The sequence below is a fragment of the Sparus aurata genome, chromosome 17 (assembly GCF_900880675.1).
Source record: "Sparus aurata chromosome 17, fSpaAur1.1, whole genome shotgun sequence".
Lineage (NCBI taxonomy): Eukaryota > Metazoa > Chordata > Actinopteri > Spariformes > Sparidae > Sparus > Sparus aurata.
In genome coordinates, this window is record NC_044203.1 from 865,980 (window position 1) to 892,877 (window position 26,898).

General features: G+C 39.3%; 2 protein-coding genes across 8 annotated transcripts in view; one reads left to right on the top strand and one right to left on the bottom strand.

Annotated features, from left to right (window-relative positions):
- The window catches only part of ano10a (anoctamin 10a), a 134,757-nt gene extending 120,438 nt beyond the window's left edge, over window positions 1-14,319 (bottom strand). For 5 of the 6 annotated variants that reach the window (XR_003981316.1, XM_030395030.1, XM_030395028.1 and 2 more), the window contains exon 1: window positions 98-171. Coding sequence is in view for 4 of the 6 variants with exons in the window: in XM_030395030.1 (XP_030250890.1) it covers window positions 98-156 (59 nt within the window). In the remaining 2 variants the exon portion in view is untranslated. Of the gene's footprint in view, window positions 1-97; window positions 172-14,211 lie in introns of those variants that run through there. The other variant, XM_030395031.1, reaches the window with a different exon arrangement.
- Window positions 14,320-14,796: 477 nt separating this feature from the next.
- The window catches only part of abhd5a (abhydrolase domain containing 5, lysophosphatidic acid acyltransferase a), a 36,885-nt gene continuing 24,783 nt past the window's right edge, over window positions 14,797-26,898 (top strand). For both annotated transcript variants that reach the window (XM_030394964.1, XM_030394965.1), the window contains exons 1-4: window positions 14,797-14,951; window positions 15,359-15,439; window positions 18,456-18,541; window positions 20,254-20,629. In XM_030394964.1, the coding sequence (XP_030250824.1) occupies window positions 14,923-14,951; window positions 15,359-15,439; window positions 18,456-18,541; window positions 20,254-20,629 (572 nt within the window). In that variant the 5' untranslated portion in view covers window positions 14,797-14,922. The remainder of the gene's footprint in view (window positions 14,952-15,358; window positions 15,440-18,455; window positions 18,542-20,253; window positions 20,630-26,898) is intronic.

A 26,898-nucleotide genomic window follows, 5' to 3' on the forward strand; every position in this document is an offset into this window, starting at 1 on the left:
CAAATGTCTGATGGTGACCCTTTAAAATACCATACTTTCATCAGAGCATTTTAAGATATCATTGAACGCAAGACTAACAACCCAAGAGACCACTTACATTTCCTTGAGCAGTACACCAGGGGGCAGCCAAAGGATCTTGTCAGAAGCTGTCAGCATATGGAACCTGATAGATGTCATGCCAAGGCAAAAACTTTGTTACAACAACACTTCAGAAACGAACAGAAAATTGCTTCAGCCTACATGGAAAAGGTTATTTCGTGCTCGTCAGTAAAATCTGATGATACATCAGCTGTAGGAAAATTCTGTCTCTTTCTTAGAGGATGTAATAATGCCATGGAAGAAGTCCAGTACATGGATGAGTTGAATATGCCTGCCAGTTAATCTCTGTCATAAAGAAACTGCCATACATACTAAGGGACAGATGGAGAACTGTAGCCTGTGAATTACAGGAAAAGAACAATTGCAGGGCTACATTTGCAGACATTGTCAACTTTATAGAAAAACAAGTGAAAATCGCAACTGATCCAGTGTTTGGACACATACTGGATACACCAGTACCCCCCACAGGAAAGGATACAAGAACATTCAAGTCACAACCTCATTATGGAGTGAAGAGGAGTAGCTTCGCCACCACTATTTCAGCCGTGGAAAAGGTAGAAACAGGAATTGCACTTGACAAGAGGACATGTTTCTTCTGTAATGGAGAACATGAATTGGAGTTGTGCCCTTGAGAAGAGGGCTCATGATGAGAAAATTGACTTCCTGAGGAAAAGTAGAATGTGCTTCAGCTGTCTGTGTATTGGACACATCAGTAAAGACTGTAGGCAGCGTCTCACATGCAAAGTATGTTATCTGAAGCATCCAGGGATTCTTCGTATTTACCAAAGGGAGAAAGGAAAACATCTAGATCAGCCGTTGGAGGAGCCACGGAGCAGGGCCACAAAAAAGCTTAACTGCAAACTCTCCATAGTACCCGTGCAAATCAAATCCAAGAAGGGGCACAAGATCATACAAACATATGCTTTCCTGGATCAGGGGAGCACAGCATCATTCTGTACAGTGAGTCCGATGAAAAAAGCTGAATCTCTCTGGAAGAAGAATGAGCATTTTATTGCGAACCAGACTTGCAACGCAGTGATGGTAGGGTGTGGTATCTACCACATTATGGGGTCTCCCACCCAAAGAAAAAGAAGATACGTGTTGTATTTGACTGTGCAGTAACATTTCAGGGAACGAGTCTGAATGATTGACAACTACAGGGCCCAGATCTAACTAGTCCATTGATTGGAGTCATGACTCCATTGCGGAAGGAGCCAATTGCACCCACTGCAGACATTTTTTTTTATTTTTTATTATCATTATTTTATTCCGAATATGCAAAAAGAACACAGCTTCCTGATTGTTATTTAACAAATTATTTGCACAACATAATATAGAAATGAAGATTTTGAGGAAGCAAAATAATAATGAAGCACGGAAAAAAACATAAAGAAAAATAAATAAATGACATATTCGAAAAGGAGTGAGAAGAAGCATAGCTTGTTAGCTCTCACCCCTTTGTCTAAATGAAATTAATATATATATATCTACATACAAATATACACACCCACATATACATGCATATACAGTCGTCCTCAAAATTATTCATACCCTTGCTAATTGTTGTGATTTTTTATTTTTGTGACGAAATGACTGCAGTTTTTCAAGTTTGTTTGAGTTATATGTGACCAACGAGTGAAAGAATGACAACAATACTCAATTCAAGAAATTCTTCATTTCAGGGGTACTTTATTCATGGATTCTCAAAAAATGCCATGTTCAAAATTATTCATACCCTAATCCAATGTCTTTCTTAATAGTCGATAGCATAGCCTTTGTTTTTTATGACTGCTTCCAGACGATTTTTGTATGTGTTTACAAGCTTCTTGCATGTCTCCTGTGGGATGTTTGCCCACACTTCCTTTGCGAAAGCCTCAAGCTGGGTCAGGTTGGTTTCCTAGCCATCACCCTGGTCTTCAAGTGATGCCATAAATTCTCGATGGGATTCAGGTCAGGACTCTGACTTGGCCATTCTAGGACGTTGACATCATTGTCCTTGAACCATTTCTTCACTACTTTGGCAGTGTGTTGAGGATCATTGTCTTGCTGGTACATCCAGTTGAGACCAAGCTGGAGTTTCTGAGCAGATTCCTTCACATTTTCGTCAAGGATCCTGATGTAATCCTCCTTTTTCATGAGTCCTTGGACCTTGACAAGGTTCCCTGTGCCACTGGAAGAGAAGCATCCCCACAGCATTATGCTTCCACCACCGTACTTGACTGTGGGCACAGTGTTCTTTGGTTTGTATGCTTCTCCTTTCTTCCTCCAGACATATTGAGCATCCATATGGCCAAATAACTCCAACTTGGTCTCATCAGACCACAGGATGGTCGACCAAAAGCTGGGATCTTGCTTCAAATGACCTTTAGCAAAGGCCAGACGAGCCTCCACATGTTTCTTCCTGAGCAGTGGTGTCTTCCGAGGCCTGCGTCCATGGAGACCTCCTCTGTGCAAGACTCGCTCAATGGTGGACCGTGAAACCTTTATCCCTGCCTGGTCAAGTGTTTCAATTAGGGCCTTGGTTGTGGTCTGGGGGTTGTTGTTGACCTCTCGGCAGATTTTCCTGGCAAGTTTGGGGGACACCTTACGCTTCCTGCCACGCCCGCTGAGGTTTTTAACAGTATGGAACCTCTTGTGCTTATTGATGATGCTCTGGACGGTTGCCACAGGGACATCATAGTGCTTTGAAATGGCCTTGTAACCCTTTCCTTCACTGTGGGCATGCACAAGACGTTGACGTAGGTCCCCACTGAGCTCCTTCTTCTTGACCATGATGACCAGAAATTGAGAATGACTATAACACTTCTGCTCTTTTTATACTCCTCTGAAAAGATGCTATTTTTTCAGTGTTTAACATTTGTTCAACAATGTAAACTGCATTTAACATTGTAAAACATCTTAAAATGACCACATGTCAAAGATTAACACATTTGGTTACATTTTTGTTGAGACATTGTTAGGGGAATGAATAATTTTGAACATGGCATTTTTGAGAATCCATGAATAAAGTACCCCTGAAATCGAGAATTTCTTGAATTGAGTATTGTTGTCATTCTTTCACTCGTTGGTCACATATAACTCATAAACAAACTTGAAAAACTGCAGTCATTTCGTCACAATTAGCAAGGGTATGAATAATTTTGAGGACGACTGTATATACATACATGTACACATATATATATACACATACATACATATATACACATACATACATACATACACATACACATATATATACACATACATACATATATACACATACATACATACATACACACACACATATACACAGACACATATATGCACATACATATACATACATCCATATACACATTCACATTCTCTACCTCTCATCACCATGCCACATCAATTAATAAATAATAATCACCAATACTCATTAATGACCATTATCCATTGTACCCGCTAAATAACATGCGTTTGTACATTTTCTTGAACTGGTTGATATTTGGACTTTGCTTGAGTTCCTCACTTAGGTTGTTCCATAGCTTGACACCAGAAATAGATATACAGAAACTTTGCAAGGTTATTCGTCTGTTCAATCTTTTGAAGTTATGTTCCCCTCTTAATTGATAACCTCCCTCCCGATTCCTAAATACATTTTGTATATTTACATTGAAGCTATGTTCCATCAGGTCAAGGTACCACCTGAAGACTCGGATCTCCTAAGATTTCTCTGGTGGCCCAGTGGAGTTTACAGTCAGGACTTAGTGGAGTTCAGAATGACTGTCCATTTATTTGGAGCAACATCTTCACCAAGCTGTGCTAACTTCGTCCTCCGGAAATGTGCAGAAGACAACAAACGGGTTTTCAGAGATAAAGTGGTCAACACCATTCTTCACAGCATTTATGTTGACGACTGTCTCGCTTCAGTTGCTACAGAAGAGGAGGCCGTATCTCTATATCATGATCTGAGAGCCATTTGCTACAAGGGAGGTTTTCTACTCACAAAATGGATAAGCAACAGTCGCAATGTGCTGGCTGCCATACCCGAAGACCAGAGAGCCAAAGAAATGAAGGACTTAGACTTGGATCATGACCAACTTCCCATGGAAAGAGTGTTGGGTATACAATGGTGTCCAATCTGATATGTTCAAATTCAAGATAACAGTCCGAGACCGACCTCCTACCAGAAGGGGGATCCTTTCTACTGTCAGTTCAGTTTATGATCCTTTAGGAATCCTGGCTCCTGTGGTTCTGTCTGCAAAGAAGATCTTACGAGATCTATGTAAAAAGGAGCTTGGTTGGGATGACGCTGTACCAACATCAGGGGTTGGATGCAGGAGCTCTGTCTGCTTAAAGACTTCAAGGTGGATCGTTGTTTGAAACCTATAGAGTTTGGAGAAGTAACCTCTGCCCAGCTACACCACTTTGCAGATGCAAGCAAGGATGGCTACGGAATGGTGACTTACCTGCTGTTACATAGCAGACATCATCAAGTGCACTGTGCCTTTGTTATGGGAAAATCCAGAGTTGCCCCATTAAAGCCAATTACGATCCCTCGTATGGAGTTGACGGCAGCCACAGTTGCAGGTCGAATGGACATATTGCTGAGGAAGGAGCTGCAAATGCAACTTCAGGACTCAGTTTTTTGGACTGATAGCACTTCTGTATTGAAGTATATCAATAATGAGACTTCAAGATTTCGAACATTTGTGGCCAACGGGGTTTCGGAGATTCTCAGAATTTCAAGACCATCTCAACGGAGATATGTAAACACTTCTAGTAATCCTGCGGATTTAGCCTCTAGGGGGTTGAAAGTGGAATCACTATTGAAGAATATGACATGGGTGTCTGGGCCTCAGTTTCTCATCCGGTCTAAGGAGGAGTGGCCAGCAAACCCTGATGATTCACCGGAAAAGGAAGCAAAAAAGCCTTGCTCTTGTGCATTCTGGCATTGATAAAGCCCAGCAAGTGCAGTTTCTGGAAAAGGAGATTCAGAGTATTAAAGCTCAGTCGAATAGTGGTTGCCTTTCAGTGGAGGAACTGCAGAAAGAATTGGTAGAATTGCGCTCGGATAATGGCACCAAGTTTGTGGGAGCTGAGCGTGAGTTAAAAGACGCCATTAAAAACTGGAATCTCACTCAGATCCATGACACCCTTCTTCAAAAGGAAATTAAGTGGGTTTTCAATCCTCCCTCTGGTTCACATCATGGAGGTGTATGGGAGAGGTTGATTAGATCTGTACGCAAGGTCCTTAATTCCACACTGAAGGTGCAGAGTCTTGATGAAGACAGTCTTCACACAGTCCTCTGTGAAGCAGAAGCTATTATCAACAGCCGACCTATAACCAAGGCATCCACCGATCCAAACGACCTGGAAGCATTTACCCCTAACCATCTTTTACTTCTGAAAACCAAACCATCTTTGCCACCAGGACATTTCCAAAAGGAGGACATATATGCACGTCATAGATGGAGACAGGTCCAATACATGTCCGATTTATTTTGGGAAAGATGGATTGCAGAATATCTGCCACAACTACAAGAACGTCAAAGGTGGTCGTGTGTGAAACGAAACTTCATCCCTGGAGATATCATCATCATAGTTGATGATACGGCACCTCGCAACTCGTGGTTGACAGGAAGGGTAATTCAAACTACCCCAGACAGAGGAGGATTATTAAGGCTGGTATGAATTAAAACCAAGACCAGCTGTCTGGACAGGCCTATCACCAAGGTTTGCCTTCTCCAGGAAGCCGAAGAATCATGAGAAATACTAAGGATTCTCAGATATGGACTTTGACCCATGGACTTTGACATTAGACTTTAACTCTTCTTTGAACTGGACTTGATAGAATAAGTGATGATAAAGAGAGTGATCTTTATCAAGTTGACTCTCTCCATTTTTATTCCCTATCTTCATAGAACCACTTGCTGCAGCTATACATCAAAACAACATCATCAAAGGAGTTGACACCACAAACCACCACCACAAAATAAGCCTTTATACAGATGATGTTTTATTGTACTTACAGGACCCATTACCGTCACTAACAGAAACCTTTGAAGGTACAGTATGTAAGAAATTTAAAGCAACTGGCCGTAAAATCATCCTAATATGTCACAGAGACTCATGAATAATGTTCATATAACATACTGAACTCACCAACAACAACAGTACAGCCAAAATATTCACATTAAAAAAATCTTTTGCAGACTGCAAATCATGTTGATGTTTTTAAATCATGTTTTGGCACGTGGCGCCACCCACCGCCATGTACAAATCATTGCAGTCAGTAGAGTCTCAGCTGCCGAGCAACCACAGGTTGCCAGTTACGACTGAGCTACAATGGCGGAGGCAACGAAATCTAAAAGAACTCGTTATGAATCACAAAAATGCCAAGATAAAATTCGAGGCAAAGCGAGGGTCTTTATAGGAGATGCATTTGAACGGTGGAGACAGTTGAAAGCTGAGAGGAATGTGAAAACGGATGCAGAATTGGCTACTCTTCTCCTAGACAGGTAAGTTAAGCTTGGCTAACTAAGTTAACATCATAGCTTGACGGGGATCGACATTTCGAATACTTAGAACTATCGAGTAATAACGTTATTCATTTCGATCATAGAAACAAACGTTAGCAGCACAGCTAACGCTAGCAGCATTAGCACTGTCCTGGTACGGGCATCCGGTCTCCAGCGTGCTGCTGTCCAGCCACTGTCCACTCGATGTCCAGCCGCTGTCGCCGCGTTTGCCAACAGCGGCTGGACAAAACGAATTACTTAGCCAAAATTCGAGTCGTCTTTAGGTCTTTGCATGTATATCACCATAAACTATATAATGTTATAAAAGGGGAGGCAAAAATGAAGGACAGTTCTGTCAAATATCATGCATAACGTTATTCCATCTGATATGTCCATCCCTAGTCACAGCTAACGTTACCATAAATAATAATACATCTTGATCTTTACTGAGAGAACAGAATTGTGTGTCTTAGAGCCACTCATTTATGATAAAACGCTCATCTCTTTAGCTACATGGGTCCGAGCACCTCCACCCCCAGTAAGAGGCACAGACTGGGGAAAAAAATCTTAGCAACTCCATCACTGTCAAGTATTGGAGGGCCATCATCTGATACCCTTTCTATTGAGGAAGGAAAAGTAGGCTGACGGAGGATACGCCAACCGCTCTGGCAACCTCGAGTCTGGAGGGGAGGGGGTGGAGGGGGAGGCGGATACGACTCGCCGCAGTATTTTCTATTTGAGTGTAGTAACCGTTTTTGGCCACATTCTTACATATGGCACCTTTAATCTTATTAACATATTTTCAAAAATCTCCAACTACACAATAAACTGGAACAAATCCACTATACTACCACTATCAGAAGATGCTTGGGATTCTGCAGGACCAAACTTATCACTTCCTCTTCACACTGGGAATATTAGATATTTAGGTATTGACATTTCCCCAGGCTGTCAGAGTTGTTTCATCTCTAATACAATCCATTATTAAAAACGATAGAAGATGATCTCCAGCGCTGGATGAATCTACCACTATCTCTATTAGGACGAATAGCCACAGTCAAAATGAAAATACTCCCCCACATCAATTACTTCTTCTCAATGCTACCCATCATACCGACAGACAATTGGTTCAAATCTATCAACTCTATCACCACTCATTTCTACTGGAAAAATAAAAAAGCAAAAATTAAACTATCCACTTTACAAAAAACAAATCCCAAGGTGGGCTGGATGCACCAAACTTTTATTTTTACTACCTCGCAAATCAAACTCAATATATTGCAAAAAGGATCCACCAAACCAACCACAATACCTCATGGTCAGACCTAGAACAACACTATTGCCAAAACATCACACTCTCAGATCTGCCATTTCTAAATACAACCACCAAACGACACCCCTGCTTCAAAAACACAGTAATCTCCACAACTCTGACAGCCTGGTGGAAAGTCATCAAGATCTTCAAATCCACTCCAGCACCATGTAAATACACACCAATATGGCACAACCCTGATTTTCAACTCCTCAACATTCCTCTTCACTATCACACATGGGCACAAAAAGGTATCACACATCTCCGCCATCTTTTTAATAAAAAAGCTGATAGATTTCAAGGACCTCATACAGAACTACGGGATAGATAGATTGATTGATAGACATCTATTTTTAAATTGCTCACAACTCAAATCCATACTCAAATTAAAAATTAATATAAATGACAACCAACTTGAACCCCCGGAAATAATTAACAACATAATTCTATTTAGGAATTTAAATAAACTAACCTCCAAACTCTACAAACTAATATTAGCATCAGATGATTCAATAACACTCCCAATAGCTCACTGGAACGCGGACTTGAACAGCTCTCCCTCATCAGATTTTTGGACCGATATGAATAAAAATACATTTTCTATGACATCCAATACAAACCTTCAGTTAATCCAATACAAAACCATCCACCGAACACATATCACACAATATAAAATGCACAAAATGGGACTAGCAACCACAGACATCTGCTCACAATGCACAACAGGAACAATAGATAAAAACTTTCACGCACTTTGGGCTTGCCAACCGGTTCACTCTTTCTGGAACTCTGTCACAAAAAACCTCTCCACCATACTGGACTGCAGAATCCCTTCATCCCCACAGCTCTGCCTACTAGGAGACACTTCAACAATCACCATACCAAACAAATACGAGAACAGCTTGCTCATCTCTTTAACTGTAGCTAAGAAAACAATTCTCCTAAATTGGAAATCAAAAAACTCAATAAACATCAATCACTAGCCTCTTTCACACTGCTGTTTGCATGCGGGGATCCTGCGCCAATTCTCCGCACCCTCCTCTGTGTGAAAGTTTTAGATGCGGAGAGGGGGGAAATTTGGCTCCGGCGCTGATCCGCCTCTGGAGGTAGTATCAGGGCCGCATTATTGGTAAACCGTCCCAGTGTGAATGGATAATCCGGAGGCGCGGAGCGAGGGCGTGTCGGTCTGACAGTCTGATAACTGCACAGGTCCTTCACTCAACTAAATACAGAGAAATGCCCCACAAAGCAACGTTACAGTACCGAACACAGGGTTCGTACAAATTTTTCAAGGTCAAATTCAAGCACTTTTCAAGCAATTTTAAGGGTCATTTTTAAGATTTTCCAGCATCTTATTGCTGGGGTAAAATACGTATCTACAGGAATATATAAACTCATTATTTTTTCTTCACTTTTTATCACAATTATGTACACTGTATTATGCTGTAAACATCTAAAATTATGTTTCATAATAGCAAAAACTTCAGAAATTAATTATCCAGTCTGATCCCAATTTTGTGAAAGACACAAAGTTATAATGACAAGCACTTTCAAGCACTTAAACTAAAATCCAAGCACTTTTCAGATCTTGAAAACACAACATTGAAATTCAAGTACTTTCAAGGATTTCAAGCACCCGTACGAACCCTGCCAACAAAAGTAACGTAGTAACTGTAACTGTCTTTGGCAACTTATATGAGGAAAACAAATACAACAGCTGTACGTGCAGAAGCGTCCGTCCTCCTGTCTGTCTTCCTGACTCTTCCTCACATTTCTGCTCAAAAAACAGCGTCCGTCACCGGCAAAAAACTTTAACTCACCGAGTGTTTGTGATGAAAATAAATCACCGCGACCGTCAGCCCTCCTGACCGAGACTTCAGGGAACTTTCCCCCAGAAAACAGCCTCCGTCACCGCGAGTGACACAGTCATACAGCGTCCTGTTTACTGATGGTGATTATGTATAATTATGTAATTTAGCGCGAAAAAATTAACTCCGTCACTTTCCAGGATGTTTGGTGGGTCAGGATCTCAATCACTACACATTATAACAGCATCTATATGATTATAAACTGTCCGCGGGTTTTGGATTAACAGGGGGAACACCTGGGAAACACCGACGTCATCAACATGACGTGTACCGTCACGCCTCTTTAGGAGCCGCAGCGCCGGCTTTCTTTGTGAATTACACACGTGAAGGTGGAGATGCTTCACTCTGTGTGAATCACCATCGGCGGAGAATAATGCGGAGAGGCTGTTTAAAAACGGCTACTGGATCAATCTTCTCTTGGAACACATCTCTATGGAAAAAATCACTGCTTACAATAACAACAAAATAACAGCTTTTACAGACAGATGGTCCCCATTCCTCTCCTCGATGGGCCTATAGCTGCACCAGTACCGCACACATTCCTGACACCTCAAAACACAGCACAATTTAACACACACACACTTATCCATTTATCCGTGTGCCATATATCTCTTTTGCTCTTCCTCTATTATTAATACTATTACTATTACTATATTATCAATATTTTCATTATACCATGCTAATTATTACTATTATTATGCTCATTTTGTTGATTGTGTTTATCAATATTATTAGTTCGACTGAATACTATGATTGTGATTGTTATTACTTACATTACTATCATTGCTATTATTACCATGTCATATATATCATATCTCTTCTTTTTTTATTTTTTTTTTATTTATTTATTTATTATTATCATTTTATTATTTATTTATTATTATTATTATTTTATTATTTATTTATTTTTCTAACAATAATCATTATAATGACATTTGTATAATAAAATAAAGGCAGAGGGTGGGGCCGGACTGGATTGGTTGAAGGTGGAGGTGGGCGGGGGCTTCATGTCTGGTTCTCTTGGGGCAGGGCGGGGCCTCGGTAGGGGCAGGTGGGGCTGAGTGGTTGGGCCCTACCTCAGACCCCCTCTCTTTCAAAACAAACAAACAAACAAAACAAACATAACAACCCACTCCTCAGCGGGCAGACCTCCTCCCAAGGGTCTGGAAGTTGCCCAGACCAGGAGGTGGTACAGGAGGCTAGATACAATCTAAAATAAATTAATAAATAAATAAAAAACAACAACAAAAGAAAAAACACTAAAAAAAAGGGGGGGGCTTTCACCGCCGCCTTGCCTGTCTCCCGCTGGGGCTACCAACTGGGCCACTTGGGACCGGCTGGGGGGCCCCCCTTGCTTGCCTTCCTGATCCCCCGGTCCGAACTCACCCCTCACTGCAATATATTATCATCAACGTAATATAAATTATTAATTATAATCCCAACAATTAATCCTACGATAGTCATTGACATGATATATTGCTTGCATTAGGTTATATTAAGAATCAGAATCAGAAATACTTTAAAAATTTCTGATTCTGATTCTGATATAATCACATATATTATGATATATTATGTTAATATCCTGTGCTATATTACATCATGATATATCATATTATAATTTTGCCCTGTATAACATTATTATACCTCACATTATCTCTTCAGATTATATTAGGTTAAACCATACTGCATTTCTTATTATAATATCTCGTATTACACTATACTGTCTTATCTTATCTCAAATTATCTAATTACATCATGTTAGGTTAAATTATATGACACTGTACTATGTTAATATATCTCATATCATGTTGCATACTATTACTACTTATTTAACTTATTTTATTTCTTTTTCTTTCCTCCTTCTCTTTTCTTATTTATACTTTTTACTTTATTTACTTATTTATTTTCATTGTATCATGTATCTATGCCATATTACATATGTTTATAATACCTTACTATCTGCCTCTCAGCCACTTGCACGCGTGCACACACACTCACACACGCATGCACACACACCTACACTACCTATATACATATCATCATAACTCTATGTTGTTTTCTGTTGTTATCTGTACTGTATGTCCACTGTCTGTATTCGTAGGTCCTCGTTGTGTGATCTAATTGTCCCCCATGTCACCTTGTCTTTCACATAATTTCACCAATTAAAAAAAATAATAATTAAAAAAAAGTTTACTTTGACAAACCTTCAAGGAAGAAAGAAGAACATGAACTCTAATTTGAATACTAATTTACAGCGTGATTTAATTTTGTGGTTTTTTTTTTTTGCAAGGTCTCCTATGTTATAAAGTTTAGTAATTATCCATGTATGATAATTAGGGGCCGGAATGTAGGAGCCATATATTTGATTTAGATTTGTTTATTGATGATTTCACTTGTGGTGTAATGTCACGTGGGTTGGACCTATGGGGCTTGTCTGTTTATTTCACCTGTCACCTGCATGCTCCCGAGAGATGGAGAGAGGGGGTGAGTTGGGAGTCACATTTTCTGTTGACCGCACGCCTGATCGCATACCCCAAACGGATATCTAACATCTATGCTCATCTTTTGCAAATGATGGACTCTGTTTGCTTGGATATTATAAATAAACCTGTTATACGAAGTAAGAGGATGTTGTGATTAATCGGCGCATCAGACTAACCCCCAATTTCCACTGGATACGTCTCCGCTACGTTGCGTCTCCGCCACGCCAGCAGAGCAGATACGTTTCACTTTAGTCAATGTGTCAATCCCCAGCAGGTCCGCTGCGCTGCGTATCTGCTCTGTCCCAGCTCCGGCAGTCCGGAGCCCTCCGGCACAGATACGCAGGACTTCTATTTCTGGCGGATGCTGGAGCACGACGCAGCAATTCAGCTGAATTTAGCACGGAGCAGAAAGGAAGTCAAGCGCCAAAATAACAAACAACTTCTGGTTACTTTTCAAAATAAAACACTCTGTGTTGACACCAGCACAGAAATCTCACAAAAGTGACAAACACAAGCTCTTCTGCTGATCCTTCGGTCGGGAACACTTCTTGTTGTTGTTTTTAATAACACAGACCTATAACTGTGGTTGCGAGTGATCATGTGATTTTTGCGGGAACTCCTCTGCCTCGTGACGCCAGCTGTCTACCGTACTGCGCCGTGGCGGACTCAAACCGCAACCGTAAAAAAATCCAGCCATATTTATTTGATTGTATTTCAGGTACTGCACTTTAATTCCAAGTGGAAAAACTAATGTTTCTATTAAGAACTGACAATCAGGGAATGGAAATATTGTTGACATTGTTTTTTGTGTTCATTTTAAAGAAAGGAAAGTCTAGAGCTGGCTGAGTTGATTCTTCACTTTATGTTGATGCCCTTTGCCTGTAATGTGGCCATAAAAATAAGAAAGTTAAATTATTTTGTTTGTACTAATTCCAGAGTCAAAACTTTAAGAGCCATTTCCTCTTTTTACTTTATAGGATACAATGTTTGTCAGAGATAAAAGTATCCTATTTCAGTCAGTTCAGTGATTGCTGTTGTATTTTAGTGATTTAGTGCATTTTCATTGCAGAAGAAGGCAAACAATTGTTAATCTTTTTGCCAAATAAATATATGAATGTGTAAATGCAGTAATGTCTTTCCTCTTGCTGTTACAAAATCTCACTTCACTTTAATTTAAGATGATATGCCTAATCCCTATCAAACTGCCTCATTATTTCAGTTTTTGCATGATTGCATGACATGTCCATTAAGAATATCTGATTAAAAAAATTATCTAATTATTTGGCTATATATCTGATACATGGCATTTTTTACAGTGTAAAAAAAATAACCCAACCGAACGCAAACCGTGACCCCAAAACTGTGATATGAACCGAACCATGGATTTTGTGAACCGTTCCACCCCTACTGTAAACCATGTCAGTGAGATAACAGACAATAACTTCAATGGCACCTATGATTTTCATTTGATGACGACGACTTTATCTACTGGTTTAATTCATTAAAACTTAAGTGCGAAAATTGCAATACACCAATGTGGTTTTTATCGCTGATAATTATCTATACATTCTAACGAACACATATGGTTTATTTTAGGCTGACAGCCAGGCCTTCTAAGTCTAACTGATACATTTTTAGATACTAAAAAGTGGACTAACGTTCTTGTTTTTCAAAGGCCACAAATGACTTTTTAACATTAACACTTAACGTAAACTGACTGAACTTTGTTAAGTCATTTATTGGCTAGAAGACGTGCTAAGTAACTTTGGGGGTTTTAATCTAACACTTTTATCTACAATGTAACATATTTTAATGCCTTGCTGCTATGACTCATGGGACAGCGTTTCTGCTAAAAATGCAACCTTGTATACCTAAAGCTGTCAGCGAAAACAAAATACGTTTTTGTAACGTCTAATATGCGCAAAATAGTTGCATAGGAGAGTTATTGGTGTCATTAAGCTACTTACCACAGCTCTCGGCTCTTCTACTGGGCAGCAGTGTTTAGGTATTTGACAGAAAAGCTACTTCCGCTGTGACGCGCTGTGACGCGCTCTGTCAGCGGGCGGCGCTTGTTTCGTCTCACCGAGGAACACTGGACGAAGCTTCACTGACTAACCCTTAACTTTTTTTCCCTCTTTTCTTTATTGAACATAATACAAACATACAAAGGCTCGTAGAGGAAAGAAAACAAGAATACAGAAGAGAAAAAACTAACAAAAAAACTAAACAGAAAAAGGGTGATTTTCGTATATATATATATATATATATATATATATATATATATATATATATATATGTATATATATATATATATATATATATATATATATATATATATATATATATATATATCATACTCTTTGACAAGCTGTGATCTTTTCATATAGTGGGTTTTAGTTCTCCATAGGAATTGAAAAACTGAGTTGGTATTTTTAAATGCATTGAAAGAGACACGAAGCTTCGCTGACGTGCTTGCTAAAGTCTGCTTTGAAGACACCGCCCGCTGAAGCTATCCCAAACAGCAAATCAAACGTCCACAGACATATTGAACATACGTCATCGTCTCCACGTGACGGTTGGTAGTGTCCGAAGGGGTCGTAACGGGTCCGTGATTTACCTGTATATAGTGTTGTCTTTTTCACGAGAAGTGAAGCAGGTGTCGGACAGGGTGTCGCAGTATGTCCGAGCAGGTAATAGCGAACGAAGGGTGAGTATTCACACCGACCAGCTTCACCCGTCTGTGTGTATGTACACAGGGGCACAAACGATATCCAATGCGTTGTTTTTGTTGCATTACAACGTCACACTGTACAATTCTGTGTAACACTGAGACTACCTGCATTATGTTATCGTTAACTGAACAGACAGTGTGTTAAACCTTAAAGAGTCAAATACTACCGTGAAGTTAAGTCATCACACACATCCACATGATGTGTGCACATGACACTGAGGGGAAGCATGATGGCAGATAGAACAGGTTCCTGTTCCACAGGGATCTAGTGTAACAAATTGTGTGCAACAGAGAACAACAGCTTCGTTCAGTGTCCGTTGCTGTTATTTCCTCATCACCCACATATCGTTTTCTTTTCTTTTTCCATGTTGTTCCTGCTTCAGGTTTGTTCAGAGGCTGCTGTCTGTTGTCGGTGTTCACAGTCTGGTCAGCAGTGTGTGGGGCTACGTGGACACCACAATAAGGTAAGTGTGCTCTCTGACCTGCAGCAGAGACCTGATACCTGTGGAGTGACCAACACTGTAATCAACACTGTCCAACATGCTGGCCCGTTTCAAATAGCCTTAATCTGAAATTCCCTCTGCGTAGAGATGTTTGAGCTTCACTGTTCAGAATGATTAATGTGCAGAGCTTAACTCTAGAAGGCTGTTTTCTCATTCAACTGCAGAGGGGGAGTGTTGCTCTGTGCTAAGTTTAACTCTCGTACACAGGAGTAGGATTTGGTGTGGTAAACTGTTTTAAATTTGATAATGTTTTTGATACAATATACTTAATAGTCCCAGAGAGAAGTTTTTCTCTTAGGCGCAGTGTTGCTGCATTAGACATTTTTCAAACCACAATCGGCATTTAATGATGATGCACATACATTATTTGTATGTGCATAATTCTTATATGTCTATAGTGGACCTTTTAATAAACAATATATACAATATTTACCTACAGTTTTAAAGTTATAAATAATGTTCAGTTTTTATTGAAACTATTGTTAATTTGGAGGAGCAGGTGCTGTCTGATTCTATTGTGTCATACTAAAAGGTGTTTCTAATATTTTGTTCCTCATTATTATGAATGAGGGTAACAAGTGTAACTGCAAAAATTGCACTTACGGCGAAAATACAGTGTAAATGCTGAAGGCTGAAGTGAGTTAGGAAATCTGCTGAATGTACTGCTGAAAATGCATACAACTATAAGAATGAATGGAAAAGAATTTGCAGAAAAAGCTGAACCTTTCTCTAGCTTAACGTAAAGCTGAATGTATGAACATTTGAATATTTGAAAAAGCAGAAAGCTGAATGTTTAAAAAAGCTGAAAAGGCTTGAAAGCTGAAAATCTGAAAAAGCTGAAAAGTTATAGGCTGAAAGAGCTTAAAAAAGTGAACGTTTTGATAGCCAAACTCTGGCTGCACATATGCTGGAGCAGTAGCAGAACCAAAGTTGAAAATGTCCCCATAAGAATGAATGGGAAAACGCCCCCCAAACTCCTGTGCATTTGAAAAAAGTGCGATGGTTATTGCCAAAATATTTATATATTGAGTAACAGGATACATTGCTGAACTCTGTGATGTCTTTTTATTTCTGTAGAGTGAAAAATGAGGGCACCAGAGCGAGAGACAAAATTCAATTCAGTTCAATTTTGATTTTATTTGTAAGGGACAATGTGCAATTAAACATAAATGTAACAAATTAATGCATTGCATCAGAGTTAGCCTTGGGCTAATTTACATCTGCAGGTACTGTCTGCTCTACTCAAGAAATGTAGGCTCAAAATTAACACTGCAGCTTATGGGGGAGCTGCTGGAGTGCTTGTCACTCTAGGGCTTCTACAGCCAAAAGTGTCTACATCTGAAATAAGACCATCAGCTGAAAGCCAACAAGATTTCGTACTTTTCTATGTATATACTGTCTATATGAAGTAAAAGATGTGGGATCCTAATCAAGCTGAAGAGAAGTTTTTCTCCAGTTTTTCCAGCTGCTCTACACTCTAGCGATAATGTCACACACTCTACCTCACGCAATACACACCCTTCTAAAATAGACGAGCTAAAAATCCTTAAAACTAAAACTGTGATGATTTCAAAACTGTAAAAGATTTTAAAAATCTGAAGACATGCGTTGACACATTGGAATGGTGTCTCTTGTTCAAAGCATGAGGGACATGAAGAGGTTGAAAGTCGATGAGTTTTGAAGGGGATTTCCATATAATTTATTTATTTTTTTAAAAGCTGAATATTTGAAAGTGCTGAAAAGGCAAAATGCTGAAAGTGCCAGAATGAAAAACCTTAAAAAGCCGAACATTTTGATAGTTGAACGGTTTCTCTAGCTGAACGGATGCTGAAGTAGTAGCTGAATGAAATTTGAAAAATTCCCCAAAAGGATGAATGGGAGAAAATTAACAGAAAAAGCTGAATATTTAAGTGTGAAAGATAGAAAAAGCCAGTTTCCTTAAAAAGCTGAACTTTTTGATAGTTGAATGGTTTCTCTAGCTCAAAATTTGTAGAAGAATCTAGCCGAAAAATGTAGGCCTACAGCATCAGGAATAATATATTCCAGAATGACAGTAGTGTGAATGCGTTTATTCGGGAACCCCTTGAAACTCAAGCCCCGTTACACTTTCAGTTTGACATTTCATTTCACTGGGGCTTGTAGGTGCACATTTGTTTATTGTAACTGGAAGAGGCATTTGTTTATTGGTTTATTGTCCAAGTAGCAGACATTGGGCATTCCCCCTAGATTTACATGTTTTTGTTTATATTTTTATGTAGGTTGGGCTGGCCTGTAAGCATTTTACTGCCAGTACCGATACATGTGTCTGAAAGTTGCAATAAGAGTTTATGAGGCTTGGACTAAATAAGGACAACGTGAAGCAAACTATCGGTAATTTGACAAAATTCAAGGGACTAGAGAGAATGCAGTCATGTATATGAAGTGTTGGAATCTGGTGGCTTTCCTGGTTGAACTTCTGCTATTTCTTCATTTGTTTCCTCTGTAAAGACTTTATGTTGACATCTCTGCACATTGTCAGCCAGGTGTTTCACAGTTCTGCAGTCTGATGATCTTAAGAAGCACATTCACTTGAAAGTCAAGTGTTTTATCTCAATTACTTCCTCAAACAGACATTACACTAAATAACCAAAAGACAAATTTGATCATCAGTGTTTTTGTTATAGTTTTAATGTTCTGTCTCATAAAACACAGTTCATCAACAGAGCCTGCCCTTGTATTGTGCTGTATTTAAACACAGTGACCCACACTAAGCAGTTGATGCAGAGTTAACGAGACATGCTGCTGTGAGACAAAATGCCAACATCCAGTCCTAATGCTGCCATGTGCTAACATACTTTTTAACTTGTGCAGTTTTATTTATCTGGCTCAGAGAATCTATAAGCAACAGCCCACACTACAGTGACACCATGTCCCCTCCGCAGTTCATTAAGCCAAAACTCATAAACATGATAAAAGCAGAGCTCTTTTGTCGGTGTAGGTGGGCCTGGATCCCAAGCTGGCTGCCATCATGGTGTCCCACTTCTCAGATCCAGCTGCAGACTGCAGAGGACAAGATGCTGCGATGTAAGGAACACCCCTGCTACTTTTAGTTCCACATACTGTGTGACTGATCACAGAGGGCACCTTGTCACATAATTTGGCCTGCTGCCCCCAAGCTCACCATCCTTTGCCCAAAGAGACACTGAACATACAGTATCTCACAAAAGTGAGTACACCCCTCACATTTCTGCAAATATTTCTTTATATCTTTTCATGGGACAACACTGAAGAAATGACACTTTGATACAATGTAAAGTAGTCAGTGTACAGCTTGTATAACAGTTATTTGTTATTTGTCCCCTCAAATAACTTAACACACAGCCATTAACGTCTAAACCGCTGGCAACAAAAGTGAGTACACCCCTAAGTGAAAATGTCCAAATGGGGCCTAAAGTGTCAATATTTTGTGTGGCCACTATTATTTTCCAGCACTGCCTTCACCCTCTTGGGCATGGAGTTCACCAGAGTTTCACAGGTTGCTACTGTAATCCTCTTCCACTCCTACATGACGACATCACGGAACTGGTGGATGTTAGAGACATTGCGCTCCTCCATCTTCCGTTTGAGGATGCCCCACAGATGCTCAAAAGGGTTTAGGTCTGGAGACATGCTTGGCCAGTCCATCACCTTTACCCTCAGCTTCTTTAGCAAGGCAGTGGTCGTCTTGGAGGTGTGTTTGGGGTCGTTATCATGTTGGAATACTGCCCTGTGGCCCAGTTTCCGAAGGGAGGGGATCCTGTTAAACCGCTGTATGGTCTTGGCCACCATGCTGCAGCTCAGTTTCAGGGTGTTGGCAATCTTCGTAGAGCCTAGGCCATCTTTATGTGGAGCAACAAATCTTTTTTTCAGATCCTTAGAGAGTTCTATGCCATGAGGTGCCATGTTGAAATTCCAGTTACGAGTATGAGAGAGTGTGAGAGCGATAACAAAACACACCTGCTCCCCATTCGTACCTGAGACCTTGTAACACTTAACAGGACACATGACCCCGGGAAGGGAAAATGGCTAATTGGGCCCAATTTGGACATTTTCACTTAGGGGTGTACTCACTTTTGTTGTCAGTGGTCTAGACATTAATGGCTGTGTGTTGAGTTATTTTGAGGGGACAGTAAATTGACTCTGTTATACCAGCTGTACACTGACTACTTTACATTGAAGCAAAGTGTCATTTCTTCGGTCTTGTCCCATGAAAAGATAAAATAAAATATTTAAAAATGTAAGGGGTGTACTCAATTTGTGAGATACTGTATTAAGAACTGCACTGAGATAATCCACTCCCTATGGCAGTGGTTTCCAATAATTTTCTTTAAGGCCTCCCTTTTGTAGATCACAACATTTTCAAGCCCCCCACATACACATGTTTTACTGGCAAACTCCTATAAAAATGTATTTTAAATATTTTCTGTAATTAATAGAGAACTGCATCATCTTATCAAAAAACTTAAAAGCAAACTCAACTTTACAGTGTAAGCATTAAAGAGGCGTCTTCGTTTTAGTGTGACAGGTTGTGTAGATACATCATCTGTGTTACATTTAGTGAGGATTCCTGTCAAAAAGTTGTCCATGCATGTCCTAGCAGTGTCGAATCGTTCCTTCCTTATTACAGAGGCATCACTATTGAATTGAGACAGTTTCGTAACCAGTTTCTTGTAGCTCATTTACAAGAAATAATCACAAAATTCTTCCTTTAATTCTCTACATTTATGGCTTTTTTTTGCCCTTCCCTTTTATTTCAGGTGTAGACAGCACTTTCCTCAAAAAGTACGTCCCCATTTCTGATGGCAACCAGCTGTGGACCCTGACCTTCTGCAGTGAACATGTCAAAGCCAAAACCCCCTTGGTACTGCTCCATGGGTTTGGAGGCGGTGTGGGCCTTTGGGCCCAGAACCTGGATGCTCTCTCCCAGCGTCGGCCCCTTTTTGCCAAAGACCTTCTAGGCTTCGGACAGAGCAGCAGGCCTCAATTTTCCACAGACGCTCAGAAGGCAGAGAACCAGTTTGTGGAGTCTATAGAGCAGTGGAGGGCTAAACTGGGTTTGGAGTCCATGATACTGCTGGGACATAACTTGGGAGGATACCTGGCCATGTCATACTCTATTAAATACCCAGGCAGGTGAGTGCAGATAATGGGGTTTCTCTTATCTTACTGTGGGGTTGTGGTGTTTTGATTTTAAAGGGTTCTTTCATCCTTTGGTGCTAATCTTGACGATATGAGCTGTATTTAGCATGATATACTAAGGGCACAGAAACAGTCAGTAAATACAGATTTTGTTCTGTATGAAATATTCAGCAATTAAGACCTTTTACTGACCCTGAGAGGTTGAGGATGATGGATGTACAGTCATGGTTGAAAGTTTACATCCACTCGTAAAGTGAATACCATGGCAGTCTTCAGTGGCGGGCCTCCACTCCTAAATGAATGTAGAGGAAACACTGCACACAGATACCCGAGGGTTCTTATCTGAGCCACATAGTAGTAATCTTTTAAATTTGGCAGTGCCATTCCTCCTTTGTCTTTTGATAGTTGCATTACTTTAAATTTTATCCTCAGTTTTTTACCCATCCAGATATATCGAGAAATTAATTTATGCCACTCCATGAACTGTCAATCACTTACTTCAATTGGCAACGAAAGGAAAAGATACAACAGGCGAGGCAAAATCACCATTTTGACCGATTCAATCCTTGAAGTTAGACTGAGAAAAGGTAGGTGATTCCATCTAGAGATGTCCGATTTAATTTTAACGTTGAGAGGAATATAGTTAGCTTCAAATAATTTTAAAATGTCTTGGGTAAGATTAATTCCCAGATACTTCATTGATTTCTTGTTACAACTCAGGTTGTATTTAGTTACCAAGTCATATGGTGGGTTAAAATTAAAGGTCAAAGCCTGGGTTTTCTGAATATTTATCTTATAGCCTGATAATTTACCAAACATATCCATCGACGACATTAAGACTGGCAAGGATATAGATGGTTGTGACAAAAAAATTAACACGTCATCCGCGAACAAAGATATTTTGTGTTCCTGTCCTGCTATATTTATACCCTCAATTTGCTTGTTTTGCCTAATATATTGACTGAGAGGTTCTATAAAGAGGGCAAAAAGAAGTGGGGAACAGGGGCAACCCTGCCTACAAGAACGTTCCAAAGTAAAGGAATTTGAGAGACTGCCATTTATTTTAATTCTTGCTGTTGGATTATTATATACAGCTTTGAAAGCCTCAATAAGAGTATGATGAAAACCAAATTTGTCTAACACCTTATACAAAAAAGTCCACCTTATTGAATCGAACGCCTTCTCGGCATTCAGTCCCATTAACATAGCTTGTGTCTTGTTCTGCTGGATATGCCACATAATATGTAACGTTCTCCTCAAGCTATCGTGGGTCTGTCTCTCATGGATAAATCCAGTCTGGACCAAATGGATAAGAGATGGCAAAAGTTTTTCGATTCTCCTAGCTAATATTGACATATACATTTTACAATCAAGATTTAACACTGAGATGGGTCGGAATTGTTTACAATCTAATGAGTCTTTGCCTTCCTTTGGTATCACTGAAATTATAGCTTGCTTCCATGAGGGGGGAATCTCTCCCTTTTTGAGAGCTCTATTACATATCTGGCACAGTTTTGGAACTAACTGTTCCTTGAAAGACTTGTATCATTCGGCTGTGAAGCCGTCTGAACCTGGACTCTTATGTGGTTTAAGTCTTGATATTGCTGCATTAACTTCTATTTCAGTGATATCCGCAATCAGGGCTTTGTTTTGTTCTTGTGTGATTATGGGAAGATTCAGAGATTCAAGAAAACTCCTCATCTCGTCTTCGTTGTCTAGCTTTTGTTGTGAATATAATTCCTTATAATAATTTTCAAAACTTTGTTGAATTTGGCCTACTCTATGGTGTATTTGCTTAGTATGAGGGCATCTTATCTTATTAATAGTGGCGTCTGCCTGTTGTTTCCTCAGTTTATATGATAGCAGTTTCATTGCCTTGCTTCCTGCCTCATAGTACCCCTGTTTTAGAAATACCAGTTTCTTCTTAACCTCTTCTGTGAGTATCTCATCTATATCTTTTTGTAATTTTTTAATGGATAGTTCATTGGTCCCTGGTCTAGCTTTATGATCTTTTTGTAATTCTCTGAGTTTGGTGTATAGAGAGTTAAGCCTCTCCTGTCTTCGTTTTTTTTGTGATGAGGAAATAGAAATTACTTTCCCCCTCAGGACTGCCTTAAATGCGTCCCACACCATAGGAGGAGACACTTCTCCATTGTTGTTTTCTTTAAAATAGGTATCTGTTGCCTTTTCTAACTCTCCTTTTACCTGAGGGTTGTTCAATAAACTTGAGTTCAATTTCCATAATGTAGATTTTGGATTGTTACCAATATTAACTGTCATTATTATTGGTGCATGGTCAGACATATCAATTGTTCCAATATCACATGACTGAATTCTAAATTGTTCTCTCTTAAATGCAAAGAAATAGTCAATTCTTGAATAAGTAGACCGAGGAGCAGAAAAATGAGTGTAGTCACAGCCTTTTGGATTAAATTCCCTCCAAACATCTACTATGCCGATTTCTTTCATTATAGAATTTATCTTATTAATCGTGGGTTTACTATGTCCTAAATTAGAGGTGGAAGATTCCATTTTTGATAATCTGATATTCATATTTCCTCCACATTTTCACTTCCCCACAAATGTAATAAATCCCTGCAAACGTAATAGTTATTACATTTGTGGGAAATCTAGTGTTACGTTTGTTGTAGGCAGCGCCTATTACGTTGTATAAATGTAAATGTATTACATTAGTGGGTTTATTACATAAAATGCTGCAGGCGTAGGGTTAGGGTTAACAGGGCGGGCGTAACAGACCTTTTGCTGCCAGTGGATCTGCTGCTCTTAAGAAAGTAAATAGAAAAGTGAAGAAGGAGGATTGTCTCCAAATTCTTCAGCAAAACCTGAAATCATCAGCAGAAGATTGGCTCTTTGGTGTAGTAGGATGTTCCAACAGGACAATGATCCAAACACACATCAAAAGTGGTAAAGGAATGTCTAAATTGGGCTAGAATGGAGGTTAGAATGGAGGTTTTTCTATTGGAAGTCCTGACTTGAACCCTATCGAGAACATATGGACTGTGCTGAAGAAACAAGTCTGTGCCTTGAACTTCTCCATGTCTATCAAGAGGAGTGGTTTTAAACTCAGCCAGAACTAGGTGCATAAATGAACATACTTTTTAGAAGGTTGACATTTCTGTGTTATGAATCCTTTTTTGGGTTGTCTTATGTTATATTCTAATATGTTAATATATATTACTATTTATATTTTAAGATACTGGATTTGAGATTTTCATGAGCTGTAAACTGTAATCATCAAAATTTAAACAAAAAAAGGCCTGAAATTTTTCACTTTATGTGTGAATGAATCTAGAACAATGAAAGTTTCACTTTTTGTATTAAGTTACAGAAAGAAATTAACTGTCCCACAATACTCTTTTTTTTTTTCTTCCAGATCTACCTGTACATGTTTTTTATAAGTGTATGGAAACTTTTGACCCAGACTGTATGTAATATTTTGAGATTAGAATCTCAAAAAGAGTTCAAGTTAGATTTTCCCCTGCTGTTTTATTAGATGAATCACATATATATCCAGTATTATGCACTATTGTGCATTTTCAGACTTTGAATTGTTAGATGTAGGGGTACAAGATTTAGAAAAATTTAATATTGTGATGATTATCATAGAAAGGTTGATATAAAGTTAGAAAAGTGACATCTCCAGATTGATGGTTTTGCCCCAAACTCAACTTGATTGACTAGTGGTTTCAAATGTATTAGCTCCATTATCAGAATCAGAATCAGAATCAGAAAAAACTTTATTGTCCCCTGCAAAAAGCAGTGGAAATTCGTCTTTGACGTGTTCACAGATGTGCAGTCAACATAAAAACAGCAACATAATAAAAATAAAATAAATACAGTGCATACGTGCAATACAGAATGAGGATTTTAAAAGGATTTTATAGTGCATTGTTGATGATGTTGATGGCGGATGGGACGAATGATTTTTTCACTAAGTTTGTCCTGGCTAGTGGGACCCTGTAGCGACGGCCTGAAGGAAGGAGTTGGAATGAGTTGTGGAGTGGATGTGAAGGGTCGTGTATGATGGAGGTGGCTTTGCGTCTGACTGCCTGTGTGTGGAGGTCTGAGAGGGAGGACTGTGTGGTGCCTGTTATTTTACTTGCGTGTTTGATGATGCGTGACAGTTTGGATTTGTCTCTGACGGAAAGAAAGGTGTACCAGGATGAGATGTTGTAAGTGAGGACTGACTCGATGAGTGATCTGTAAACGACTGTTAAAATGTCTTTGCTCACATTAAAACTCCTCAATTTCCTCAGCAAGAAGAGACGTTGTTGTGCCTTTTTGTAGGTGTGTTCAGTGTGGACAGAGAAGGACAGTGTTCTGTCCACCTCAATGCCCAGATACCTGAACGCCTCCACCTGCTCCACCTCCTGCCCTTTGATCTTCAGTGGCTGCAGTAGTGGTTGGGCGGAGTCACCTGGTGTCACTCTCCTGCAGCAACACAGCTCCTTCGTCTTAGAGATGTTAAGCTCTAAGAAGCTCTCCTCAATGAGAGTGATGAGTGAGTCCACCTGTTGGTGATATGCTGTTAGGCTATTAGAGTCTGTCAGGTGAGCCACCAAGGCCATGTCATCAGCATATTTAAAAAGTGTCATATTGTCCATGTTGCAGGTTATCTTGTTTGTGTAGATGGAGAAAAGAATGGGTGATAAGACACAACCTTGTGGGACCCCTGTGTTTATGATAATGTTGGTGGATATTTTTCCATTGACCGTTATTGGAAACCACATGGTAGAAACTAAACTCCTGTTTATCTCATTGAGTTAAATAATGATTTAATAATTAGTTCAGACCCTAACCCCTTTTTTTTGTCATGAAATAATTGAATGTACCCTAAGTATGATACCAGATTTATTATATTATTGCTCAGCCCAGTAGTTTACATTATAATAGATTGAGAGGTTAATTATTACACTTCCCACTTTAAAAAAATATTAGGAAGTGAGTATAAAGGAAATAGTGAATTAAAAATGCATTCATAACTCATTTATTTCCATATCACCCAGCCTTAGTTGCTGACATTAGGAGACATGATAACTGAGCATACGCAAAGTGACTGTAATCAGCAATTTCACATAACAATGTATCAACAGACAAAGTGAGAACAGTGTACCCATGTGTCGGCTTTACTGTTTTGGTTTACGTTCACAACTGTCATAGTGTTGGTTTTTTTGTCTTTGACCGCTGCAGGTGGCGTTTTCATAGAAAAGCTGTAAAAACCCACTGTATACTCCCTGCTCAGCTCTAAACAGCAGACGGATACAATTTGAGACTTGTTGGTGAACACAGTGGTGCATGTAGCAGCCGAAGAGACACATAATTCCCTCAGGAGTTGGTGGAAACCAAAAACAGAGCTACAAGACTGAAGAGTGAATATTGGACTTAAATGTATCAGATGACCAGAAACACAATTTGAATCTCAAATAACTGATCATGTTTCTCTGTAACTGCTTGGTGTGAAGAATAGCCCCAGAGTAAACAAGTAAGTAGGGAGTGTAACATCACCGTAGCAGAACATGTACAGGATATAGTTGTAGCAATGTGCCTGTAGGTGCTGGCAGCCTGTCTCCTCCCAATAGACTCTATCTCTACTGAATAATCTTCTTGATGCATCTCGATCTCCCAGCTTCTAGCAGGCTCCCAGCCCACCCCAAGGGCATCTGATAAAACGTTCTCAATCTCTTACCACCATCCTTCATCATTAATGTTGAAAAAATGTCTCTTCCTGTCCTCTTATTGTTTATCTCAGTGTTCCAAATACTGTTCATCTTTAAACTGAACTGTGTCTCATTGTTCCTGTTACGGCCTAAAAAGAAGGTTGTAATACAACAGAATAGATTAAGTATAATACTGATTTAGTTTGACTTACATTCATGGTTTTGACATAAATATAGAATAACTAGTGATGTAACTAAATACAGTTTACTCAAGTACTGTTCTTAAGTACAATTTCTGTTTTATATTTCCTCTCTACTACATTTATTTGATAACTGTAGATGCTAGTAACTTATCAGTTAAGATTATTTACTGTTGATTAGCTATTACTTGTAACCAATAAGATTGTGTGTGTGTGATGACTACAGACAGATAGAAGATGCTGCATCAGTCCCAACAAATTGCATCTTTAAATGAACTTATTTTATCAGCAATCGGACACAAAAAAACACAGACACATATCAGCAAAAAATATGCTGAATATCAGCCTCAGTAATTGGTCTTTCCCTAGATATGTTCACACTGTG